The sequence below is a fragment of the Micromys minutus genome (genome assembly GCF_963924665.1).
Source record: "Micromys minutus genome assembly, chromosome: 1".
Taxonomy (NCBI): domain Eukaryota; kingdom Metazoa; phylum Chordata; class Mammalia; order Rodentia; family Muridae; genus Micromys; species Micromys minutus.
In genome coordinates, this window is record NC_137969.1 from 158685683 (window position 1) to 158710222 (window position 24540).

The 24540-nt window shown below is 40.2% G+C and overlaps 1 protein-coding gene across 2 annotated transcripts; it reads right to left on the reverse strand.

Moving 5' to 3' along the window:
* Window positions 1-1255: 1255 nt before the first annotated feature.
* On the reverse strand, window positions 1256-24540 carry UBXN2A (UBX domain protein 2A). Of its 2 annotated transcripts, none has more exons than XM_080934066.1 (7): window positions 24371-24540; window positions 19763-19816; window positions 13681-13822; window positions 10855-10961; window positions 9113-9250; window positions 7327-7485; window positions 1256-4839 (listed from the first exon to the last, which is right to left on the reverse strand). In XM_080934066.1, exons 2-7 carry the CDS (start codon window positions 19801-19803, stop codon window positions 4650-4652), a joined length of 777 nt encoding a protein of 258 aa, XP_080790192.1. In that variant the 5' UTR covers window positions 19804-19816; window positions 24371-24540; the 3' UTR covers window positions 1256-4649. The 2 variants fall into 2 exon arrangements, with proteins under 2 accessions (XP_080790192.1, XP_080790191.1); XM_080934065.1 differs by having other exon boundaries at window positions 19763-19813; window positions 24371-24483.

Sequence of the window (24540 nt, forward strand, 5' to 3'; positions counted from 1 at the left end):
ATTAGTCAACCCTTCCCCTGGGGTGGGGGGACCAAAAAATTCCTCCTGGGGGAAAAGGCTCTAGGCAGCCAAATTCTTACAGAAACATTTCCAATGTGTCAGCTTTGCTGGACTGCTGAGTTACACACTCTTGGACTTGGGAGGCACTGGGTCTCTAGATCTCTCTCCTCAGTGTGCTGGTTATAGTCTGCTCACCCCCCCCCCCGCCCCCAGAATAGCTTTAGCCATTTTGTTCCATGCCTGCCAGTCACTGACACAGAGAAGTGACTTGACTCAAGGACATGCTGACCACATACCCCATTTTGTTCTAGATAAGGTTTGCTAATCTTAAGAAATTCCACAAAGCTTTTCATAGCCATCAAATTAAAGTTCAATATGAATTGTTATGTCAATATGAACTGTTATGTCTAGAACATCCTGAGTCAGAGCTGACCACTGGGCAGCCCTTCCTGTACCTATGTATGAGCTCTTAATACATATGTGGTTTTTGTGGCTAACACTGAAGAATGCTATTAAGCCAAAAAGTTATTATAATACTCACGCTGTTATCTCAATGTTCTTAAGTTCTCCTGGTCACCCCATCCCCTCTTACCGGACTCAGGACCAATCAGCCTAAAGGTTAGCTGATAATACTCTGCCTAGTAAGTCAACTGCTCCCTTCTTTGCCTTAAACTTTAGAGCCTGTTTTTCCTATAAAAAGTCTACTCTGAGAGCAGACTGTACTGCAGTTAGGCTCCCAGTCTTTTCTGAGGTCCTGGATGTCCAGTATCAAGGTCTGTGTTCAATCAACTATTCTTGCTTAGCTGAGATGGTGTATGTGTGGTTTGACGAGTTCCTGAACCCCAACAGTGCTCAAACTGAATACATCTCCTTGTTCACCGTTCACTATTCATTTGACTCTGGACTGGGGCATGGGGGTGGGTGACTCAACCTGGTTTGTTGGGGGCACAGGCTGTGACTGTAAGTCTGGCAACAAGAGGTTACTGTACAATTATATTAGACAAGTGCTCCTTAGGATGCAAGCACAAGGTGCACTACAGCAAAATGAGAAACTTTGTGCTGCAAATAATCACAACATGTGACAAGGTAAACATGTTCTCTCAAGTGTGGAGAGCAAATTATAAAGCACTTGTATTGGGATATGTAAGTAACAATAACAGAAAAAAATCTCACTTTAAAGTGAGACTCCCTAAAGATATACAGATGAACATAATAAGAACATGCTCATACTGGGTGTGGCAGTGCCCGCCTTTCTTAGAGACAGGGTTTCCCAGTGTAGCCCTGGCTATCCTGGAACTTGATCTGTAGACCAGGCTAACCTTTAATACAGAGAACTATTGTCTCCAAGCTCTGGGATTAAAGGCATATATACCACTGCCCAGATGGAATTCCTTTTCAAGGACATGCAAATTTCCAAAACTCTATTGTGGTTGAATAATAAATATAGTCAAGTACATTAGATATCAAGTCAATTCATACTGAGATTATCTTCAGAATATCTGTATTACATAATTTTCTATAATGAGTATGAATTGTCTGCGCCAAAACAATTTAAAACAAACAGCAAAGAGCTAAATATAAATGTAATAAGTAAGCCACTTCTGACTGAGGATCCAGTGTACTGAGTATCTTTTTACTGAAGTGGTTTGTTCTGAGCAGAGAAGTACACGGGAGTAAACACTATACATAAGCCTCCATGCTAGGTCATAAGAATAAATAACAAACATTAGACAGCTACTAAAGCATCACCTTTCCACATTTCTGAGTATGAAATGAAGACAACATTGGCTAAGAAAAAGGCATCTAATAATCATTAGATCAAATAATCATTGATTCTCAAACTGTAGGACTTGGCCAAATAAAAAGACGACAAAAGCATTCACATGTCACTGCTGTATAACAAGTGTAAATTACTTAACAGATCCTTTCAGTGAGCAGCATTTTAAGAGACAGTTCAGTTTACCATTAGGAACATACATCAAAAATATATTAAGGCACTAAAATAAATACATAGTACTACTTGTCAATGAATGGAAACATCATGAGGTGTGCTGAATGAGTCATAATAAAGTAAGATTATTCTAGCTTTGATAGTGCATAGTAATCTAACTAGCCATTATCATGTGTACAGTCAGACATGCATTTCAATGTGTATCTCACCTGCACAGTAAGACAGCTGACACTGACAATTCTGGAGCCATGACTTGGGTCAAACTATTCTCCTGAGATGTTCACTTTACGTTTTGCTTCCCTTGGCAATTTATTCTTTCAAAATAAATAGTCTATATATTAGCAACTCTACAACTTTAGAATTTTCAAGTAAAAAGGCTTATCAGATGATTATCTTTAAGGAAATCTCTGAGAATATTATTTACACTAACATTTTCACAGTTTAAAAAATGCAAGTTATTGCTGATGACTGTTCTTTCTACTGGGACATCTCCCTGGCATGTATTCTACATGGACACACAAGAAACCCCCACTGTACCTTCTGGTTAATTAGAGACTGGAGGCTTTATTTGTAGATGCACAAGAGCACGCTTGTGAGAAGCTCCTCATAAAAATACAGAGAACCATTTATCAATTATAATTATATAAATAGAAAGGTTTCAGGATAGGCCTATATGAAACATTTCCTAAGAGATTCCTGAACATATTAACAATCAAAAGTTTTTGCCTATATCTTAAAAATAAAACTATTGATTTTACTATCCCCCTTTTTTCTTAATTATTTATATTGCTAAAAAGGGCTCTGATAGTGTTGTGTAAACGTTATCGACAAATATTTAATTTTCTATTATATACCTGTTAATTTCCTAGGTAAAGATGTTCTCCTCCATTCTCTATTCCACACTGCCCACCCAACACACACAAGTCTGGCGTCTGGAAGTCTGGGGGCTGAAAGAAAGGACATCTAGTATGCACACAGGCTCCCGGCTCCCTCATTATTCCTGAGTCTCACTTAAAACCTCATTCACACTTTTGAGCCCTGCCTCACCTGTGGATGGGAGGCAAGGTGCAGGTTATGCCAGTAGTTTAGCTTAAAAAGGGACAGCCTGAGTAAGCTTGGGAAGAGGATAAAGCTGACTACCTCGGTGGAGCCATCCACTGTCCATGGTGAAGCACACAGGTGAACTCGGGCCTAGTAGAGAATTTCTGCATTTACACTAAACACCTATGAGCTATTCAAGATTCCAAGTGCCGTTGTCACCCATCTCAGTCAGTGAAGCACAATGCTTGGGACAGGGGCAGGAATAGACTTTGTTGATTTAACAGACTCATTCTGTAGCTCAAGCTGGCCTTGACCTTAAGGTAACCCTCCTGCCTCAGCCTTTCAAGTGCTTATGACCAATGTGAATTCCCATTTTTGGCCAGGTACTGGCCCTTTGGGAATGACTCTAATTATATAGTTACATGTTTCCTTTTCATTCCCACAAATAAAAAGTGTTGTCTTCTAGAGACTATAAGCTATGTGATGCTGTAACACAGTGAATGGAGAGACAGGTGAGAATCCTCGTCTTCATGAAGTCAGACATGACACCTTTGGAGAAAAGGAAATACAACGCTACCTTTCTAGATAAATCTTTCCACTCATTTTAAAAAATTTAATAAGCATAATGTTTTGTCTGCATGTATGTCTATGTATAACTTGAGGGCAGTGCCCACAGAGGTCAGACGAGGGAGTTGACTATCTTGGAGCAGAAGTTTCAGATGGTTGTGCAACGCCGTGTGTGCTGGAAATTGACTGCTGAGCCATCTCTTGGGGTGTGAAAGTTGTTACTATCAAGACACAGGGTTTTGCAATGTTGCTCAGGCTGACAAGCCCCTGGGCTCAAGTCATCCTCCCTCTCCAAGTGGTGGGAGCTGGAGCTATAGGGCACACACCGCTGCGGGCAGTTTCAAAGTTACTTTTAAATAAGTAAATATTTGAAAACTTTGAGGGTTTTTTTAAAGACAGTTTCTCTGTATAACCCTGGAAGTTAGCTCTATAGGACAGGCTGTGCTTGAACTCAGAGAGCCTCCTGCCTCTGCTTCCAAAGTGCTGAGATTAAAGGTTTGTTCTGCCACCACCACCTGGCTTTGAAGAATTTTTTGTGTGTGCTTTTACATTACAAATTTAAGGAGTATACATCTTAGATACTGTTGCCAAATGAATATTTGAGTATCTCTTGCTATCAGAGTAAAAACTGAAAAGCTCTGAGGAGGAAGCACAGGCAATATAATAATTACATTGATGCTTTTGATATGTCATGTATAATATTTTAATGTATTGCTATTTAAAAACTGAGTTAGCTAACATTTATATAAATATCTGTTGTTTCAAAAAAATATTTGAATGCTGATGCTGATTTAGCTAATTGAATATTCTGCTAATTAGGACTACATTAAGATTAATGATACAGCTATTTTATATATCACATTGGTTAACTAGTATTGAAAATAGGTATTTTTCTCTGAATAGCCTGTTGAGAAAAGTGCAGACTCTGATTGACAGTCACATCACTCTCCTAGCTTGTGATGACTGAACTCCCTCAGAAGGGATTAGGAAGCCCCCAAACCACAAGTTTAGTCACACTGACTTCTGCCTCCCACTTCAGCATGTCTCCTTGCAACCATCATTTCTCTCAGTCTCTCAAAAATAGAAACTGTCAGAGTTTTCTAAAAGGCTCAGCAGTTTTTTGGAGTCTCTGAATGATTACAGCATTCTGCAGATCGGCTTCTTCCAATGTGAGCGTCTCATCCAGAAATCTGAGGAAAGGAAGAGCTGTTGCCAGGGCAAAGGGAGGGCTTCTCTGAGATCCTTGGTATTTTTCAATGAAGTCTTTGATGTGGCTCACCCTGCAAAGCAGCACAAACCATAAATTTGTGAAAATCCCAAACTAAACTTGAATAACTATTTCAATTTGTTAAAGTAAAGACTAGAAAAAGTTTTATATGATACAACTAGTTATTTGTTGTTGCTTTAAAAGGAGTGTTGGGATTACAGGCTGGTGCTGAGTTTACAGGATGTGACACCATACCCAGTTTATGTGGTGCTGGGGATCAAACCCAGGGCTTCACTCATCCTAGGCAGGTACTTTACCATCTGAGCTACACAGCTACATGCCAAGCCCCCTATCCTTTGTGAATGAGCCCAGAGGCTCATATATGCTAGCCAAGAATTCCTATCACTCAGAGTACAAGTTGTGGGTTCTAAACATCTGATGCGCATGTGTCTGTGTGCACTCTACCAACTGAGCTATATCCTCAGCCCATAATCACTGCAGTCATGAATGTCAGTTTGAATGTTTAAAGTTATGTTCAACTCTGTGTGCTTAGGGAGACTGCACATACCGCTGATCAAAACTAAGACGCCATTTTATAGTCTTCTTGGTAACTAATAAGTAAATGTGCTAGGAATGTGTCATGAATAAAGCCCTGGATTTGATCCCTAATGTTGGGTGTTGGGTGTTAGGGAACAACAAGGAGCTGGCAGAAAGGAAAATGGACCCATGAATTCAGAACAGAGTCCAGAACAGATATAGGATCTGATTTATAAAGCACGGGAAGGGAGAGACAGACTTCTGTACAAACAGACACAACACTGCCAGCTGTCATGCTCTGGCCAATGTAGTGTAACAGTGAGTAACACAAGTGAATTCTTGCTCCTTGGCTATGAGGACAGAGCCAGCTCCTTCTTTTGTTCTAACAAAGAGGGAGACAGAAGGTACAGGTCTAGAGTTGGTGACCTGCAGAGTGCCTTCAGATGACCTGCCAAGGAGCCCAGCTGAGTTCCACAGGCCATACCAGGAAACACAGAAAAAAAAAAAACCTTAAAACAAGTTCTTTCTTTCTTCTAACAGTATAAATACAATTATAGTGAACTTTAATTTTTTTTTCTTTATTGAGACAGGGTCTCAGCTGTTCAGCCTTGGCTGGCTTAGATCTCAGTATGTTGACCAAACTGGCCTAATTCATGGAGAGCCATTGTCTCTGCCTCCCAAGCCATGGCATTGAAGGCCTGCACCACCACAACCCACCCTATTCTATAACTTTTCAAAACTCAGTATCATGATTTTTTGGGAGTTTTGTGACTATACTGTGCAGCAACAGGAAGACTAACACATCTGCATAAAAACTTAAACTTAGGGGGGCTGGAGAGATAGCTCAGCAGTTAAGAGCACTGGCTGCTCTTCCAGAGGTCCTGAGTTCAGATCCCAGCAACCACATGGTGGCTCACAACATCTGTAATGAGATCTGATGCCCTCTTCTGGTGTGTCTGAAGATAGCAACAGTGTACTTATAATAAATAAATAAATCTTAAAAAATAAAAAAACCTTAACACTTGGACTATTGCTAATAAAAATACAATAGATAAACAATTATTTATATATGGTAGACTACCGTAGACAAAAAGAACTAGGCTGGAGCTGTAGATCACTGGTACGGTGCTGTCCTCTGCAAGACCAGGAGTTCTGTGGACCTTTGGTATGGCTGAAAACTGCCAAAGTATTACAGTTCTCAGAAGGGAAGGCTACACAGGGCAGGTAGCTGGGGTCCCAGGTCTCCGCTGCTACTGTGGCATCGCCAATGCCAGCCAGTGGCAGGGCTGGGCAGCTGCAACAGGCAGCAGGTGGGTAGTGGCAGTGAGAGCAGCAGGGATGGAAGGGGTGTGAGCCCAGCCTGCCAGGCAGGTCTCGGGATGAATGGTTTGGGAGAGAACTTTCCCAAAGTGTTACAGCTCAGTAAAATAGCCACTCTTAGACGATTCTCAGTGAAATGATTTGTGCATGCCATTCCATGTGGATAAGGACTTTAAATGATGAGGAGTAGGAGGTGGTTTGTGATGCTCTATTTGCAAGGGGAAGGACTTCAGGTGTTTTCCTACTTGACTGATTGTTATGGCCCTCTCAGTGGGGGTGCCACGTTTTCCACATTCCTCAGCAGGTTTTGGCAGGGAGCTTGCCCCAAGCCTACTCACTCAATTCTGAGTTCCATGGGTTTGGGATCACTCAACCTTACCAGTTATGTTTGGTAGCAAGATACACTTGCCCCACATGAGGGCTATAGGCCCAATGCACGTGAGGTATCCAGCAATAAAGAGTCAGAAGAAATAGCTACAAAACAGAAACTACAATATAGAATCAACATCTAAAACATGATACCAAAGAAAAACTAAAAATAATGGAGTCTAAGAATCTTATGTTGCATTGACACACTACATTTAGAGAGTTATTTATTAAAAGCTTTACTTGGTTCTCAAAAGTCAGCTTTGTCTAACTAAAAAAAAAAATGAAATTTAAAATTGGAAAACAAATTAAACAAGTACAGAAACAAAGAACTGACCTATGAGAAATGTTGAATCTTTGGATAGTCCTTTCCCCATTGGCTAGCCAGATCTGGATCCTGGTAATGGGCTCCAAGTTGTTCAGTGAAATAGCAGACGAAGTGCTTTTATCGTCAACTTCAATACTCTTTGCTTTGGAAACGATTCTTGGTGTAGCACTAAGAAGATACAAACAACAAAGTCAGACACCTATTTTCTCATTATTATAAAAACTATACATCATGCTCAATTTAGGAATAGTTTTTATAAGTCACATTTATACTCCCTCAGTAATAAATGTTAGTTGTGATCACAAGCTATAATGCTTTATTAATAAAAGGAAACAATGCACATGTAATCCATCTGTAAGCTTATAGAATGACATGTAAACTATCATTAGCTGGGGCACAGGATCTCTAAAAGAAATTAGAAGTACTCTGTAGAGGTTAGCCTGAGTTGTCAAAGAAAAGAGAGCAAAGTATTTTGAAAGGTACACCTAGAACTTTCTATATGTAAAGCTAAAACTGCACATACATTCCCATAAAACGCAAAGTGGCCTCATATCTAATCACTGTATGTTCTGTCTTGGGCTTATCTTTGACAGTAATACTTTACCAGGTGTATTCATATGTTTATTATTTTAAAATTCAAACAGCGACTATAGAACAAAGTATTTGGGCACTGGAAACTATAATAAGTCTTTTGCCAGAGGAAAAAGCAGAACTTTACTACTAGAAAGTTAGCAGAGGAGCTCTAGTGGTATGAACTAGAGAGAGAAAAATTATTTAATTGTTGTCCTCAGTAGGAACTTTTGATCTGATGCCAAGGATTAGTTCTGTCTTATATTAGTGTTCACTAAGGAAAACAGGCCTCAGGAATCCTTATAAAAATTAATAAAGGGACTCAGTTGACAAATCTTTGTTTCAACCTATAATACCCCATAACACTGATTATGTGTCAGACATCATAGGAGGCAAAGGCATGAGGATCAGAAGTTCAAAGCCATACATAAAGACCCTGCCTAAAACAAACAAAGCCAACTAAAAACCAAAATTAACCTTTAAAAAAAGGGCTGCAGAGATGGCTCAGTGGATAAGAGCACTGACTGCTCCTCCAGAGGTCCTGAATTCAATTCCCAGCAACCACATGGTGGCTCACAACCATCTGTAATGGGATCCGATGCCCTCTTCTGGTGTGTTTGAAGAGTATACTCACATAAAATAAATAAATCTTTAAAAAAAAAAAAAAACCTTAAAAAAAATAACAATCTCACTTGGGAATTGGTATAGAAAGAGTATCTTGTGTATGTACAGATGTGGTACCTGTCAATAATAAATCTGTTGGCCTACAGTTTAGGAAATAGGAGGTGGAACATTTAGGAGGCAGAAAAGATTCTGGGATAGTGCCAGATGGGAGAGTCACCCAAGGAGATGTGACAAGACAGATGCATGGTACCTGAGCACAGGTTATCAGCCCCATGGCAGAATTTAGAGCAGAATAAATGGGTTATCTTACGTTATAAGCTAGTCAGAGAAGAGCCTAGCTTTATGGCCAAGGTATCTGTAACTATATTTGAGTTTGAGTATTATTTCTGGGAGCATGGGGCTGGGAGAAAAAGCCAGACATAACTTCTACAAACTGAAGATGTATTTCAGTAGTAAGTTCTTTACTTCACATGCATGTGGGCCCTAGGTTTGACCCCCAGCACCAGAAAAAAGATCCATTCTAGAAGGAGAAATATCAAGCTCTGTATGGTCAGAATAATGAGAGTGTTTGTCATGGAAAGGACAGACTAGCCAGGCTTACCTTCCTAGTCTGTGGCCCTGTCCTGAGAAGGGCTGGAACACAGGCTTTGTAGACATACATACTTCATTTTTTTTATCTTCAACTTTAACATCCACCTCATCTTTATCATAAACTCCCCGCAATTCTGAGGGTAATTCTCTGTGAAAGAAAATGAAACAATAAAGTTCTTGTTTTCCCTTTCTATGAAATACATCTACATGTCAAAATAACTACATGATTTATAGAAGTATAATATAGGAACTGAGGAGGTAGCTTGGCTGGAGCACTTGCTTAGTATGTGCAGGTCTTGAGTTTAATCTCTAGCACCACATACAAGAGGCATGATGGTGCACGCTAGAACCTAGGCACTTAGGACACAGAAGCAGGAGGATCAGAAGTTCAAGATTATCTTTAATTATGGCAAGATGGAGGTCAGCTTGGACTACAAGAGACCCTTGTAAAAATAAATAGGGTTGGTAAAGGTACTTGCTACTAGGCCTGATCACCTGAGTTTCATCTCTGGAACACATGAAACAAGAAATATAGATGAGATATACAATACCTCTACAATGAAATAATTGAATTTATAATGAAGTGAAATGAATACCTCTACAAATGAATAATTGCATGAAAGCCAGAGGAGGACATTAGGTGTTTTATTACTTTGTCTTATTCGTTTGAGGCAGGGTCTCTCCATGAACCTAGGGTTACAGGTGCATGAGACAATGTTCATTAGGCCCTCATGGTACAGAGCAAGTGCTCTGAACAGCTGAGTCATCTCCACCCCAGTTAAGAAACTTATTATAGTAATAGTTAAGTAGCCTCAATTGCCAAGAAAAATTGTGTGTGTGTGTGTGAAGTTATCATTGTGGAATTGTATAGATATATTCAAAAGAGCTCAGGATGGAAAAGTAAAAACTGGTTTATTAAAAAAAAAAATCACATTATAAGTCAATGCACCGGCTGGAGAAGTGGTTCAGAGGTTAAGAGCACTAATTGAACCTGTGTTCAATTCCCAGCACCTACATGGTGACTCACAACCATCTGAAGCTCCAGAGGATCAGATATCCTCTTCTGGCTTCCAAAGGCACTAAGCATGCACATGGTGCATAGAAATACATGCAGGCAAATATCCATACATACAAAATGAAAAAAATTTCACTTCACAGGAGTGAAAATTCAACAAAGATGTTAATGGCAGCTATTCCTGAGAATTACAATTATTTGTAACTTTCGAGTTTTTCTTAATGCTTTAAAATACTTTGAATCAAGGCCAGCATGAAGAGAGAAAGAAAGAGAAGGTAGGAGGAAGGGCTGAGGGAAAGAGGGAGAGAAAGGAAGAAGAAGAAGGATCAATTTAAGCCAAATGTGGTAGTTTATAACTTGGATTTCAAGGCTAGTTGGGATTACATGAAACTGTGGTTGAAAGATTTTGCATTGTTTATGTCTGTGTGTAGGTATATGCATGTGAGAACAGACGCCCTTAGGAGGCTGGAAGAGGACATAGGACACCCACCCCCACCCCAGCTCTCAAAGAGAGCAGCAAATACCCTTAACCTCTGAGCCACCTCTCCAGCTCCAGCTGTTGTTTAAACAACACAAACAAACATACCCAACTCTCCTGCTACCCTCCCTCAGAAAAGGGAGGAGATAACTTACAGAGAAACAGTATGTCTGTGATGTGTAAAGGGGCACAGTCATTATTATAAATTTATTTTCATTGGAAACATATTTAAAATACCCTTCTACTTTAACCTGCTTACCCCTTTTTGATGGAATTCAGAAACTGCTGACTTGCACCATCAGAGTAACTTCTAAAATCATCATTGACAGTGAATCCATTTTTCCACAATTTTATATTTACATCTACCTACAAGGCAGTACAGAAAGGAATGCATTAAGTAAAGGTGATAGCAATAAGTCTTCTGAACTTTTCCCTACACTGTTGTTTTCCAGATTGTTATATATATAATCATTTTGCCTGCATAGATGTCTGTGTACCATTTGAGTGCAGTGCCAGAAGAGGGTATCAGATCCTCAGGAACTGGAGTCACAAAAGGTTGTGAGCCACCACAGGTGTGCTGGGAATTGAACCCACACCCTCTGAAGAGCAGCCAGTGCTCTTAACCACTGAGACACCTCTCCAGCCTGCTACTTGCTACTTATATTCTTATGCTTGCTATAGCTATTGCAGACCATTCTCCTGACCATAGAGAATAATCAAACATATGAGTCCCTGAAATTAAACTCATGTCATAAGGGTTGGCAGCAAATAAAGAAGTCAGAGTACAATTTGTGGGAGTCAATCCATTCCTAGCATATGGGGGGTCTGAACTCAAGATAATCTGGTTTGGCTTCAAGCATCCCAACCCTCTAAGCTATCTTGCCAGTCCCTTACTTTTACTTTGATAAAACTTAGTTTTAAAAAGGCCTGGAAATGCAGCACAGTCTGTAGTGTGATTGCCTAGGTGTGGTTCCCAGCTCTGCATAAATCCAAACATACTGGCATATACTTGTAATCCCTGTGCACAGGAGGTAGATACAAGGAGGATCAGAATAGCTTCAAAGCTAGCTTTGGCTAGACACTTCCCGTTTAAAAAAAAAAAAATTAGGACTGGAGAGATGGCTCAGTGGTTAAGAGCACTGGCTGCTCTTCCAGAGGTCCTGAGTTCAATTCCCAGCAACCACATGGTGGCTCACAACCATCTGTAATGGGATCTAATGCCCTCTTCTGGTGTGTCTGAAGACAGCGACAGTGTACTCACATACATTAAATAAATAAATAAATAAATAAATAAATAAATAAATAATAAACAATCTTTTAAAAAAAGAGGCCAATCCTCTTTAAAAAAATGTAGAAGGAGTTTTTTCACATACTCTTTCAATGTCAGTCTTTAAAAAGCCAGTTGGATTCTTATAATTGGTACTATTATAATTGAAAAAGATTAAAAAAAAAATCAAACCTTATATAGGTATGCAGTTACAAAGTTATTTTTAAAATGTTTCCTAGATATAGACAGTTCATCAAGGTTTAATAAGTGGTAATATCTCAAAGTTAGTTGAGAATCTAAATGTGAAATCTGAAACTCACTCTTCATCTTTGTGGTATGTATGTTAGAATTTTTACTCATATATGTTTTTTCCCCTTGACACAAGTAGCCTAGGCTGACCTTAAGCTCACTAGATAGCTTAAATTGGCCTTGAACTCTAAGATACTCTTGAACTCTACCTTAGGCCAAGCTCTGTGTTGCCACCACACCGAGCTCATGTATGACTTTATAATAACATATAAATCAGTTATTTGGAGAATAGTGGTTCCCTAAGCCATGTGAATCTAAACACTAATAGATGTCCATATATAATACATATTATACTTATTAAAATAACACTAACCTCATGGGGAAATACTATAAGTTTGAAAAGCTGTCAAGTGCATGAGAGCAATTTCCTTAAGTTCTTGTTTTAATTAAAAGTTGATTAAGTAAAATATTTGCATTTGTAACAAGTACCATAAGTTATTTTCCTACTTAATTAGTCTTTGAAAACACCTGCCAAGTCTAATGAGAACATATACATGTGTGCATGTGGAGGCCAGAAGTTGAAGTCAGTGACTTCTTCAACTGCTATCTTTTTAACATTAAAAAAAAAAAAATCAGGCTTAGCAGTTAGGAGCACTTGTTGATTTTGGGAGCAGACCTGGTTTGGTTCCTGGTACCTGCACATCCATAACTTTAGTCCCTAGATAACTGATACTCTCTGTGAGCAGTAGACACGCATGTGCACATTCATAGGAAACACCCAAACCTGTAAAATAAATCTAAAACAAAACATTTAGAATATGTGTGTGTGTGTGTGTGTGTTTCAGGTTGTTGGGCTGGTGGCAGGTGTCCTTACTCAGTGAGCCATCTCTCACCACTCCTCACTCTATTTTGTGAGACAGGTTCTCTTACTGAACCTGGAGTTCACTAATTCAGCTAGATGACTGGCCACCAAGACAAAAGGAACCCCTGTGTCTCTGCCTTTCCAGGCCCGAACATGAGTCCTGTGGCTTTTATGTAGCCACTGGAAGTCCAAATCCAGGTCCCTGTGCTTGGGTCTGCATGGCAATCACTACCAGTCATCTCCCTAGCTACCTTCCATCCTGAGTATTCTAGCCTTGAACTTATTACATAGCTGAGGACAACTTGTTACTTGCAGTTCTCCTGACTCTCCGTTTCCCGAGTGTGGGAATCACAGATGCAGATTACCTTATAACGGCTATGCTGTGCTGGCACTGACTGAAGTCAAAGCTTTGTGTTCATCATGTAAGCATTTTACCAGCTGAGCTACATCCTTAACTCATCACAGATATTCTTAACTCAAAGTAACATTTACTTGGTTTGTAAATTCAAGCAAGTAATACAATAATTGTAAGTCAGTTTGTTGACTGCTTTGATTCCTGCTCAGGTGCCAACAACTTTACCTACCATTGCAGTTCTGGCACCTGTGAGAATTTAACATAATGAAAATGGTAAAACAGAGCTTTCCTATTACAAAAGCAGTTTGACATTAGGGATCCTCCTAGAGGCTAATAAGTAACAGATGTTTACCTGTTTCTTCTGTTCAGTGGGGGACAAGCATTTGGCACCAGCCTTCTCTGCTTCCTCAAAAAGGCTGTCAACAAAATATTCACAGTCCTTTTGTTGATTATCATTGAGGGGTTGATTGTCAGGAGATCCTGTTTCACAAACCCTTAAAAAAAAAGTGTTGTTACCTCTAAGTTAATAAATCTTTGGGGAAGGCTTTTTGCTGTGTACAGTATCTTTTGTATTTTAGGATATCTAGCAGACCATGCACAAATGATAACAAAGTAGAGTTATACACACACACACACACACACACACACACACACACACACACACACACACACACACACACACACGAAAATGCCATCATAAACCCATTACTTAGTAACTTAAAAATTAATTTAAAAGCCCCCCCAACTAGATGTTCATCATTACATCATTTATGTGCATGAGTGTGTGTATATGGGTTCAAGTGAAGCACTTGTGGAAGTTGGAGAACAACTAGTGACCATTATGGGAATTGGTTGACTCTTTCTACCACCTGTAACCAGGATCAAAGTCAGGCTGTCATTCTTGGCAACAAACAAGGGAGCTATCACATTTACCTCAGAATCTAAAAAAGAATGTTTCTTAGAGAGGTCAATAGGAGGTTAGAAAGATGGCTCCAAGGTTAAGAGTATATACTGCTTTTATAAAGAAGCAGGCTTGGTTCCCAGCACCTACATGTGGCAGCTCACAACTATTATAAAGCTTCAGCAGATGCCATGTTCCATTCTGTCCCCTGAAGGCACCACTTGCAATATTCCTACAGATACATAATTAAATCTTTGAAAAACACATTTTAAAAAAAGATCTCAGTAGAAAGTAACATTTGTTAACAAATCTCCACTTAAAAGTGCCAAAATAACCAACAATATCTTTATAAACAGGGTCTTATACATCCTAGACTGGCCTCAAACTCTCTATGTAGCCAAGGATAACCTTGAAGTACTATTACCACCATCTACCAATGCTGGGCTTATATGGTACTGGGCACTGAATGCAGAGCCTAATGAATACCAAGCAAGAACCCTAACAATTAATACATATGCCCAGTCAAAAGTATGTTATTTCTGAAGGGTTCAAAATAGCTTTTTTTAAAAAAATCAACCCTCAAGTCCCCAGTTTGTCTGTCTCTCTTTCATTATTAATGAAGGACCCTAGGGGCTTTTGCCAGCCCTCCACCCAGCGCCTCAGGTCAAGGCTAGTCCAAGTTCCATTCTCCACCCACAGTTCTTGGGAGGAGCAGGAACACTCCAGTAAAACTGCAGAATGTACTGACTGATAGTCACCTGACCCTCTGGTCCCAAGGCCTGTCACATGCTTGCTAGTCAATGGATTTAAAGGCCAATATGCTTAGCCAATGAATCTAAATTATAACCTTGCTGAAGTAACCTGTACCCCTAAAAAATATAAAAACTGCTTGTAACACCCTTTTGGGGGTCGCCTCTCCTCTGGATGTAGGCCACCCCAGTGCACTGGACTAATAAACCTCTTGCTTTTGCATCAATCCCTGATCTCTCATCTCATTCATGGGAGCTTCAAATAGATAAGACTCAATTTGGGTCTTACATTTTGCCACAGTTGGTCTCAAACTCCTGAGCTCAAGCAGTCTTCATTCACTTTCCCAAGATCCTGGAACTACCTACAGACTTGTGGCACTGTGCTCAGTTTCTAATGACTTTAAACAGTTACTATGTACTTTTTGATGCTGAAACTAGCAAATATTCTTTATTGCCAAGGACTAGCTTCAGCATGGAAAGGGGTTCTGAGAGAAGGGGTGTCTGTCTGGGAGTAGGGAAAAAAAAAAGGGGAGTTTTTTCTTGCTATTCTAAAAAAAAATCTCTAATCTCATTGAGACAGCTCTCTGTCACTCTCTGTTAGTAAAAATTGCTGTAAAAAACTATCTGGATAGCTTATGGTTTTCTAACCAAAGTCAGAAAAGCTGCAATAAAAATTTCTTAGATTTTCTGACCAAGTCAGAAATCCTATTAGAAAAAATTACTGAAGAGCTGCTTTTGCTCTCCAGACATTTCCAGATAGCTCAGCTCTCCCTAAAGAAAAATTCTAAAATCTGTAATTGTTTTCTGCTATCTTATCTCCTGCTCGCCAAAAGCCCAGTTTTTAATTTGCATATCAATTCAGTTATTTATTCCAGGTTCCCTTCTGATCCTCTTAAGAATCAGCATCCACTGACCCTAATTCTTTGATTCTTAGGACATAGTAACCATGTTTTTCTTTTCTTTTTTTTAACCTTGCTTTTTCTTAACCTTGCAAGAGAATTCAGAGAGCTGCCTGCCTCAGTTAAGCAGAGGTTGAAATAGCAGGGTCGGACCCTGCCCTGAAATTACCATTTTTTACCACACCTGGGCCTGGTCCTAGCGTCCCAGGCTGATCTTGAATTTAGGAACTTGCCTGCATTTGTCTCTGCCTGTCTTTGTATCTTTCCGACAAGCTGACTCATAGTGTAGTTACTTGTTTCTTTAGATTTGTGATGTTCTTCATAATCCATATTGCATCCTTATATTTTTGAATAGCTAAGAAATTAAAGATTTTCAAACTTGTTCCCTCCCCCCCACAGCCTTAACAGATGTCCTGAAGGTCCCAGCATTTACTATTTTGCTAAAACATTAGCCACACCTTTGACTTCAGGACTCTTGCTGTTTCTGATTATCATGGAGTCAGCAGCGTTAACAGAGTGGAAGTTCCTCAGAGAAATGTGAAATACATCATTATATAAACAAGCCTTATACCCAAAGTAGTCATCGACACTCATGGAGGCTCACACCTGGGCCCTGTCCCAGGGACATGACACTCTGTCCCCACCAAGACCACTTCAGGCAAGGCACTTTATCTTTACACGCTCATAAGGATATAGTCTCCACTAATGATCACTTCAATAGCCCACTTTCTTTTCTATTTGTCTTTTCAAACTGACTTCATGTAGCCTAGGCTAGACTCAAACTCTGTATAACAATGCCTGCCTTGAATTTACTCTCCTGTCTGAATACTGGAATTATAAACATGGCCATTCTACTTGGCTTTTTGTTGGTATTTATTTTGAATTTGTAGTTCATCTTATAAAATATATTGTCTAGGATTTTACTTGTAAGAAATGAATCCTGAGGGCTGGAGAGATGCTCAGCGGTTAAGAGCATTGACTGCTCTTCCAGAGGTCCTGAGTTCAAGTCCCAGCAACCACATGGTGGCTCACAACCATTTCTAATGGAATCTGATGTCCTCTTCTGGTGTATCTGAAGATACTACAGTGCACTCATATAGATTAAATAAATAGATAAATTTTAAAACATTGTGCAAATTAAAAAACAAGAAATGGATTCTGAGCTTTTGGAAGTTAGGCACAGTATTTGTAAGAAGTGATAAAATATCAACATGTTGTACCTCTCACTGATAGGAACTGTAATAGATATACTTACTCATCCAGCTGCTAATCTACCTCTCATTGTGTTTCTAACTATGATACTCAATAAACATCTATTCTAAGTGATTTACATGTGATAACTCATTCAAAGCATCACAATGACTCTAGAAAGTATTATTTCAATCTTAATAAATGAAGAAAAAGCTAAGTAATTTGCTTATGCAAGGCTTTTGCTCTTATCACTATGTCAGACAGTCTCTTAAACAGTCATCAATCTTGTATTAAGATGTTGGTACTCAGGGTTGGGGATATAGCTAAGTTGGATATGGCTCACTCACAAGGACCTGAGTTTGATCCCCATTACCCAGGCATGCAGGGAAGTGATAGTGAATCCCGGCACTCAACTCAAAGACAAGCAGGTTTCTGTGAGTTCCAGGTCAGCCTGGTCTACAAAGGAGTTCCAGGCTAACCAGGGATATAGTTGAGACCCTAGCTCAACAAATTAACAAGTGGTAGATGTTCTAGCTGATGAGATGGTTCATACCCACAGTAATGCTTTAAGTTAAATTCTTTTTACTTTATTGTACCTCCCCAAAATATTGACATGAGATACTTCTCACATAGAAATAGTTACACTGTAAAATATTATACAATACTAATGATTGTTTTTCTTTAATCAATACAATATAATCAGTATATCATATTGTCGAAAAGTCTAGGCTTTGTGGTTCATGTTTAGATACCTTTATTTAGTTACAATAAGAAAAACTAACTCTCACTATGAAACTTAAATTCATATGATTTGGTTTTCTTATCTCTAAGATGCAGATACTAAGTTGGGATGTAGCTTAGTTGGTAGAGTATTTGCCTAGCATTCACAAAGCCCTGGGTTCACTCTTCAGTACTACACAAAGCTGTCATGGTGGTACATGACTATAATCCCAGTACTTTGGATAGTAAAGACAGGAAGATCAGAATTTCAGGGTGATCCTTGGGAACATAATATGTTCAAGGATAGCCAGGATATTGTGAGACTGTCTTACAAAAAGAAGCAAAGATGTAAATGCCACCACAAATGGTTATGAAAATTAAATGAAAAAGACAATAAAGCTGGAAATGATGGCGTACACTGTTAATCCCAGAGTATTTCTATGAGTTTCAGGCCAGTCTGAACTTCGGAACAAGTTCCAGGGCAAGAGAGCTCCTGTCTTGAAAACCAACCTATAGGCACAATATTTTTGTGCACTGTGTAAAGGTTATCTTTGTGTTATTCAAATGCTTCTCTGTCCTCATATCTGTTTTCAATTTGGACAAGCCTTTGTTAAATTTATTCTTAGAATATCAAATCTCAAGTTTGTAATCACCCAATGGCTGGGTAGAAGAGAGACTATCTACTGGAGAGGAGAGGAGAAAGATTGGCCATGGGGAGGAAGAAAGAGTTAAGAGTTCAGCTGGACAAGGGAAGCCCTAATTGCAACTATTACTTGGGAGCATGGCTGGGAAGTAATCAGATTAGCTAAAATTTTACTGTCCAGGTGTTAAGGTGACTAAAATAAATCTTGGTATCTCTGTGTAGCTATTTGGGACTAGTAAAGGTAAAGAACTACAGCAGCTGGACTAATTCACTTTTTATGTTTATATTAAAATTCATTCTACACCAACCAAAACTTTAATAAGTCAAATAAAAAACTCAATGAACGGGGCTCTGGAGAGATGGCTCAGTGGTTAAGAGCACTGACTGCTTTTCCAGAGGTCCTGAGTTCAAATCCCAGCAACCACATGGTGGCTCACAACCATCTGTAATCAGATCTGACGCCCTTTTCTGGTGTATCTGAGAGACAGTAACAGTGTACACAGTGTGCTTGTATAAATAAAATAAATAAACCTTAAAAAAAAAAAAGCTCAATGAAAAGCACTGTAAATAGGTAAGATGAGGCCAAAGAAAAAATACCAGGGACTGAAGACCAGGCTAAATGATTATAGTTGGGGTTCAGTGAGTTGGCTAAGCCAGTAAAAATATTTACTGAGTAAGTCTCAGTTCAGTCCCCAGAACACATACATACAATCATGGAAGGAAGGAACTGACTCCATGAAGTTGTCCTCTGACCGCCACTATATACGAACACATGTATGTATACACACATGCTAATGATGATGATACTATTTATTACTAATAGCAGTAGTAATAATGACAAATTTTATTCAGTAGCAGTTTTTAAAAATACAATCATAGCCTAGCACTGTATCCCCAGCTGCTAAGAAGGCTGGGAAAGATTTGCAAATTCAACGAATGTGTGAGCTACAGAGTAGTGTAAGGCCAACAGGAACAATTCAGTGATGCCCTGCCTCAAAAAAAAAAAAGCAAATAAACAAAAAGATCTGGGAATGTAGCTCAGTGGCAGGGTGCCTGCTTCGTATATGTGAGGTCCTGGGTTCAATCCCTTCAAATGAAAGGAAATTATGCCTCTAGAAGGAAGACCTCTAGGTAGAGTTAAAGGAACAAACACTACAACTATTCAAAGCAGCTATGATAAAAACAAACCACCCTTAGAAAGTATAACTATCACCAATTCAAGGACGTGGCCAAGCAAGTTAACAGCTGCTTTACTATCTCTGCCATAGATGTGTAAAACCAGGAAAGAAAATAACAAAGGCATTAACAAAGTCATGCCTTAGTTAACTTACCATTCTTCTTTTATACTGTCAAGATTATCTACTTCTTTCATTCTCTTTCTGCTACTGCAAAAGTTGAAAGAGACAAAGTTAAAGTTTTCAATAGTATCAAAAAAAAAAAAAAAAAAAAAAAAAAAAAAAAAAAAAAAAAAACCTTGAACTGACCAAATTCAACATGATAATTTCATCTAAAATAAAACAAAACAGAACAGAAGAAAAGGCCCAACAGGGTGTGGTGGTACTTGCCAGCAATCCCAGCACCAGGTAATCAGAAAGGTTGATCTGTGTTCAAGGTCACTTCCAGCTAGATAGCTAAAAACAAATATGGGCCTTGAGAAAGACCTATTTCAAAGATAAAAGAAAGTAAGCCTTTTACCTCACCCTCTGGGGAAGCAGGGGCAGGCCAATCTCTGTGAGTTCTAGGCCAACTGGGACCACACAGTGAGACCCTGTCACAAAACAAAAGGAAATAAAAGGACAGGCTAGAGGGCTGCTCAGTGGTGAAGAGAACTTGTTTTTGCAGAGGATTGGGATTAGTTTCTGAACACCCACTTGGCAGCTCACAGCCGTCCATGTCCATAACACTAGTTCAGAGTTATACTTTAATTTCTGGTGCACACCTGGTGTATAGACAGGTATAATTGTGAACAAAGCACTCATTCATTTAAAAATAATCCCACAAAGATACCAATAATAATAATAATGTCTTTTTAAGGATTTACTTATTATATAAGTACACTGTAGCTGTCTTCAGACACACAAGAGGACATGTGGTTGCTGGGAACTGAACTCAGGACCTCTGGAAGATCAGTTAGTGCTCTTAACCACTGAGTCATCTCTCCAGCCCAATAACATCTTAAAAAGGGGATTTTTTTTTTTTTTTTTTTTTGGCTTCCAGGGGTTCTTTTTCTGTCTGCTATGTTTCCTTATACCTGCCCCCCACTTCTAAAAAAACTTTTAAGGGTGTTTTGTGTGTGTGTGTACTATGTACACACATGAAGGCAGACATGTGGTGGCCAGAGACCAAGGTCAGGTCTCTTCCTAGCTCTTTTCCCACTGTGATTATGTGCATATATGCAGGTATGTACTCATGCATGTGGAGGTCAGAGGGCATTTTCAGGTGTTTCCTCCTCAGACACCATCCTCCCTATTTTTTAGGTAGTCTCCCTGGAACCTGGGGCTCACTGATTCAGCTAGACTGGCAGAGCAGTCAACTCCAGAGATCTACTTGTCTCAATCCCCTCAGTGTAGAGATTATAGCTGTCCACCAGCACCACAGCTTTTATGTGGATGCTGGTGGTTCAAATTCAGGTCCTAATGCTTGCCCGAGGAATGCACTTTATTGATAAGCCTCTGCAGCTTCCAAACTTTTTCATCAATTTGTTTCTTTTCTTGAGACCAGGTCCCTCTATACAGCCCATGATGGTCTGGAATGACAATTCCAAAGACCTGCATCCCCACTCCTATCCTCATCCAAACCAGTAAACAATGCTGTCAGAGTACCTTTCTGAAATATACATCTGATTTTTGGACTTCCCTACTGAAAATCCCTCTGATTCCCAAAAACTGCTGTTAGAATAAGATCCAAATCCTTTGGGCAATATTACAGGGGAACTAATATAATTCTTTACATTTTCCATAGCTGCAATTAGTAGGTTATAATAAAAGTATGTTTCCTTAATTGCTACCCTATTGGCCTTCATTGTTACGATCATTATGACTACTGCTGAAATAGTCATATAATTATTATTTCAGCTACTTCATTTATCATTATACAGCTATTGCATGTATCTATTTCATGCAATAAAAACAAAAATAATAGATATCATGTCCAACAGGTATTTCATTTGCACCCACAAAAAGACAGGCCCACTGACTGAATCCAAAGTTGAGTCTAGGCCCAGCTCAACCAGGGCTATAGGGGAATTTCTGAGAGTTAGCTAAAAGCCAGCATTTATCAGGAACTTGGGAAACTAGTTCCCATAGGCCAAAAGGAATCATTTTCCTGACCTCGGACAGAAGGGACATATGACTCCATTGACATGTCCTGTGGCTGCATATACGGCCCATGAAGACCTCCAGGATCCCTCAGTCTCCCCCACCTTGCTCTCTAGCTATGTGCTACTATATTTTTCCATCTACTGTACATAGCCCTGGCCATGTCTGTTTCTCTTTCTCGGCTCTGGATTCTTTGACATACCTCTAGATACTTTCTAGATATGGTCCCCTTAAGCATGCCATGGAGTAGTGATTTCAGTGGTTTTTTTTTACTGTGCTTCCTTGGATACAATAACAGGCACTAGCAAAGAGACTTTCAACCCTTGAGGTAACATTTTTTTTCTCTATAATAGTTCTGAGGAAGGAAAAGACTGTTCCTAAATTCAGAACATTACGTAAAAAGGTGACATGTTTGTCTGGTCCTCTTCTGTTCTCCATACTCAGATGCTGTGAGCTTTATATTCTTGAAAGCCATCCTCTTAGCCTCTGTGACATCTATTTCCTTTGCATGAACCTTTCCCTCTTTTAGAAGTCAACCTTCACCTAATTCCTATTTACCAGTAAACTCTCAACTTTCCTACAGTAACTGGGGAATAAATCCACTATTTCTTCAGCTGGGGATAAATCCACTATTAACTCTCACAAATACCTTATATATTTTTCTTCTTGGCTTTTATCTTGACTTGCCAGCACTTACTTCTGTGTTTAATAACTTTTTACCTAATTATACTCTATAACCTAAGTGTAGAATCAATAATTGCCATCATTTCTTAGTACTCAGTCTATTTATTTATTTGAGATAGTCTTATATAGATTGGGCTGGCCTGGAAAGAAATCTGCCTGCCTCTGCCTTCTGAGTGCTGGGATTTAAGATGTGACTCACACAGCCCAGTTACACACACTCTTTAAAACTGAGTAGCATTAACTAAGGCATTAGCTGACTTTCCCAGGAATTACTGTGGAATGCGGTACTACAAGCATAACAGCCATTACCACTTTCATCAGAGCAACTATGACTTGCAAAAGAACTTCAAGATCAAGCCTGTTGACATTTCTTCATAGAACAAGAGGGTGGGAAGGGACATCAGGCCCTCCCCTGAAACCACCAGCCTTCCCTCCTTCACTTCCTAGCCAGCTGAATATAATGCTGACAAGCTATGCTTGGTGGGCTTCTGAGTACTAGGATTTATGGAGTGTGGAAGGTTAAGTGAAGAAAGGTAGTGGGGAAACTCCATCTCTGAGCGGTGAGGAAGTCATTCTCCATGTTAGGGTAAGACTTCAGCAATGAAGCTGCTTTGGGGTAAGCCATGGTCCGTAAGTAAGCCCAATAGATTCGAGTAAAGCTGGACTCCAGTGGAGTCCACACTTCAATGGTGCTCCGTCTAGGGTGAGTGGGCATTTGTGTGGTCCTCCACAATAAGAGCTCACCTAACTTAAAGTATTCATATAGGACTAGGGTGTAACTCAGTGGTAGAGGATGCATTAAAGCTTATGAAAAAGCATGGGCTTGCGCTCCATAAGGTGCACAAGGTTGGGGAGGGAATTAAAAACTCAAAGAACTGGAGATATAGCTCACTGGTTGAGAGCAACGGTTGTTCGGCCAGAGAACCTGGGTTCAATTAAGGTGGCTCATAATCATTACTAACTGTAGTTTTAAGAGGAGATGATGCCATCTTCTGGCTTCCACAGGAATCAGGCACAAAAATGGTGCACAGATACCCACATAGACAAAAAGTTGGTCACATAGAGTAAATAACGCTTCTTAACAGTAAGTGCTCAACTAACTGCTACCTACAGTCTTCTTCCCAGTACTCCGTACTCAAGTGCTCTTTCCAACCTGAGCACATTTTGATTTTTGTATTTCACCAGCACTTAGCACTAGGTCAATGTTATCTCACCAGTATTCCCTCCATTAACATCAAGACAACTCAGGAGATGAATCACGCCTGTTATACCAGCGGACTTGGGAGTGTGAGAGTCCCAAGTTCAAGTCCAGCCTGGGTCTTGATAACGACAATAACAACAACAAAACAAACCCAAAAAACCGAGTCAACAGACCCCTATTTTTCATCTCAAATTACATACGAACAAACATTGGAGGCCACTCTAACGTTCATTTTTTTTTGCTGATTAGCAATAAACTTTTATTACCACGAGTTTAGAAAAAAAAGAAGATACTAGAAGGGGGAAAAAAAAGTCAATTAGGAAAACAGTGAACATCATCTTTCCAAAATATCAGTTAAGGGCAGTTAAGGCTGGTGGAGTCAATTACGAAACGTTCGGCGAACTAGTCATTGCGTATTTCTGGAGTGCGTTCGCCTTTGGAAATAGAGATGTCTGGACAGCTCCTAACTCGAAGTTTCTGGGCGCCTCCGTACCGAGTTCCGGGCACCGCGGCCAGGGAGCTGCAGGTCCGCGCTCACCCGGGCCGGGCTGGGCCGGGTGGAGGCCTCGGTCCGCCAGCGCCCTTCCCCGGCCGCAGTCGTGCGGGCCAGAAGCCCCTGGTGCCGACTCACTGCGGCCCAGACGCGTCGCGGTCGCAGGCGACAGCCAGAGCGCCTCCCGGGAAACGCCCGGCCGACCCCCCACCGGCCCACCGCGCTGCGGAGCCGGAAAACTCACCTTAGGGCGCGGCCCCGCGGCCTAGTCCTCGGTGCCCCGGGGCCGACAAGCGCCGCCGCCGCCCGGCTGAAGCCCCTCAGCCCTGGAGGGCCGGGAAACCCTCTGGGGACCAGCGGGCGCAGACCCGACCCGCCTCCCTCAGGCGGCTCGGCGCACGCCGGGGACGGGTC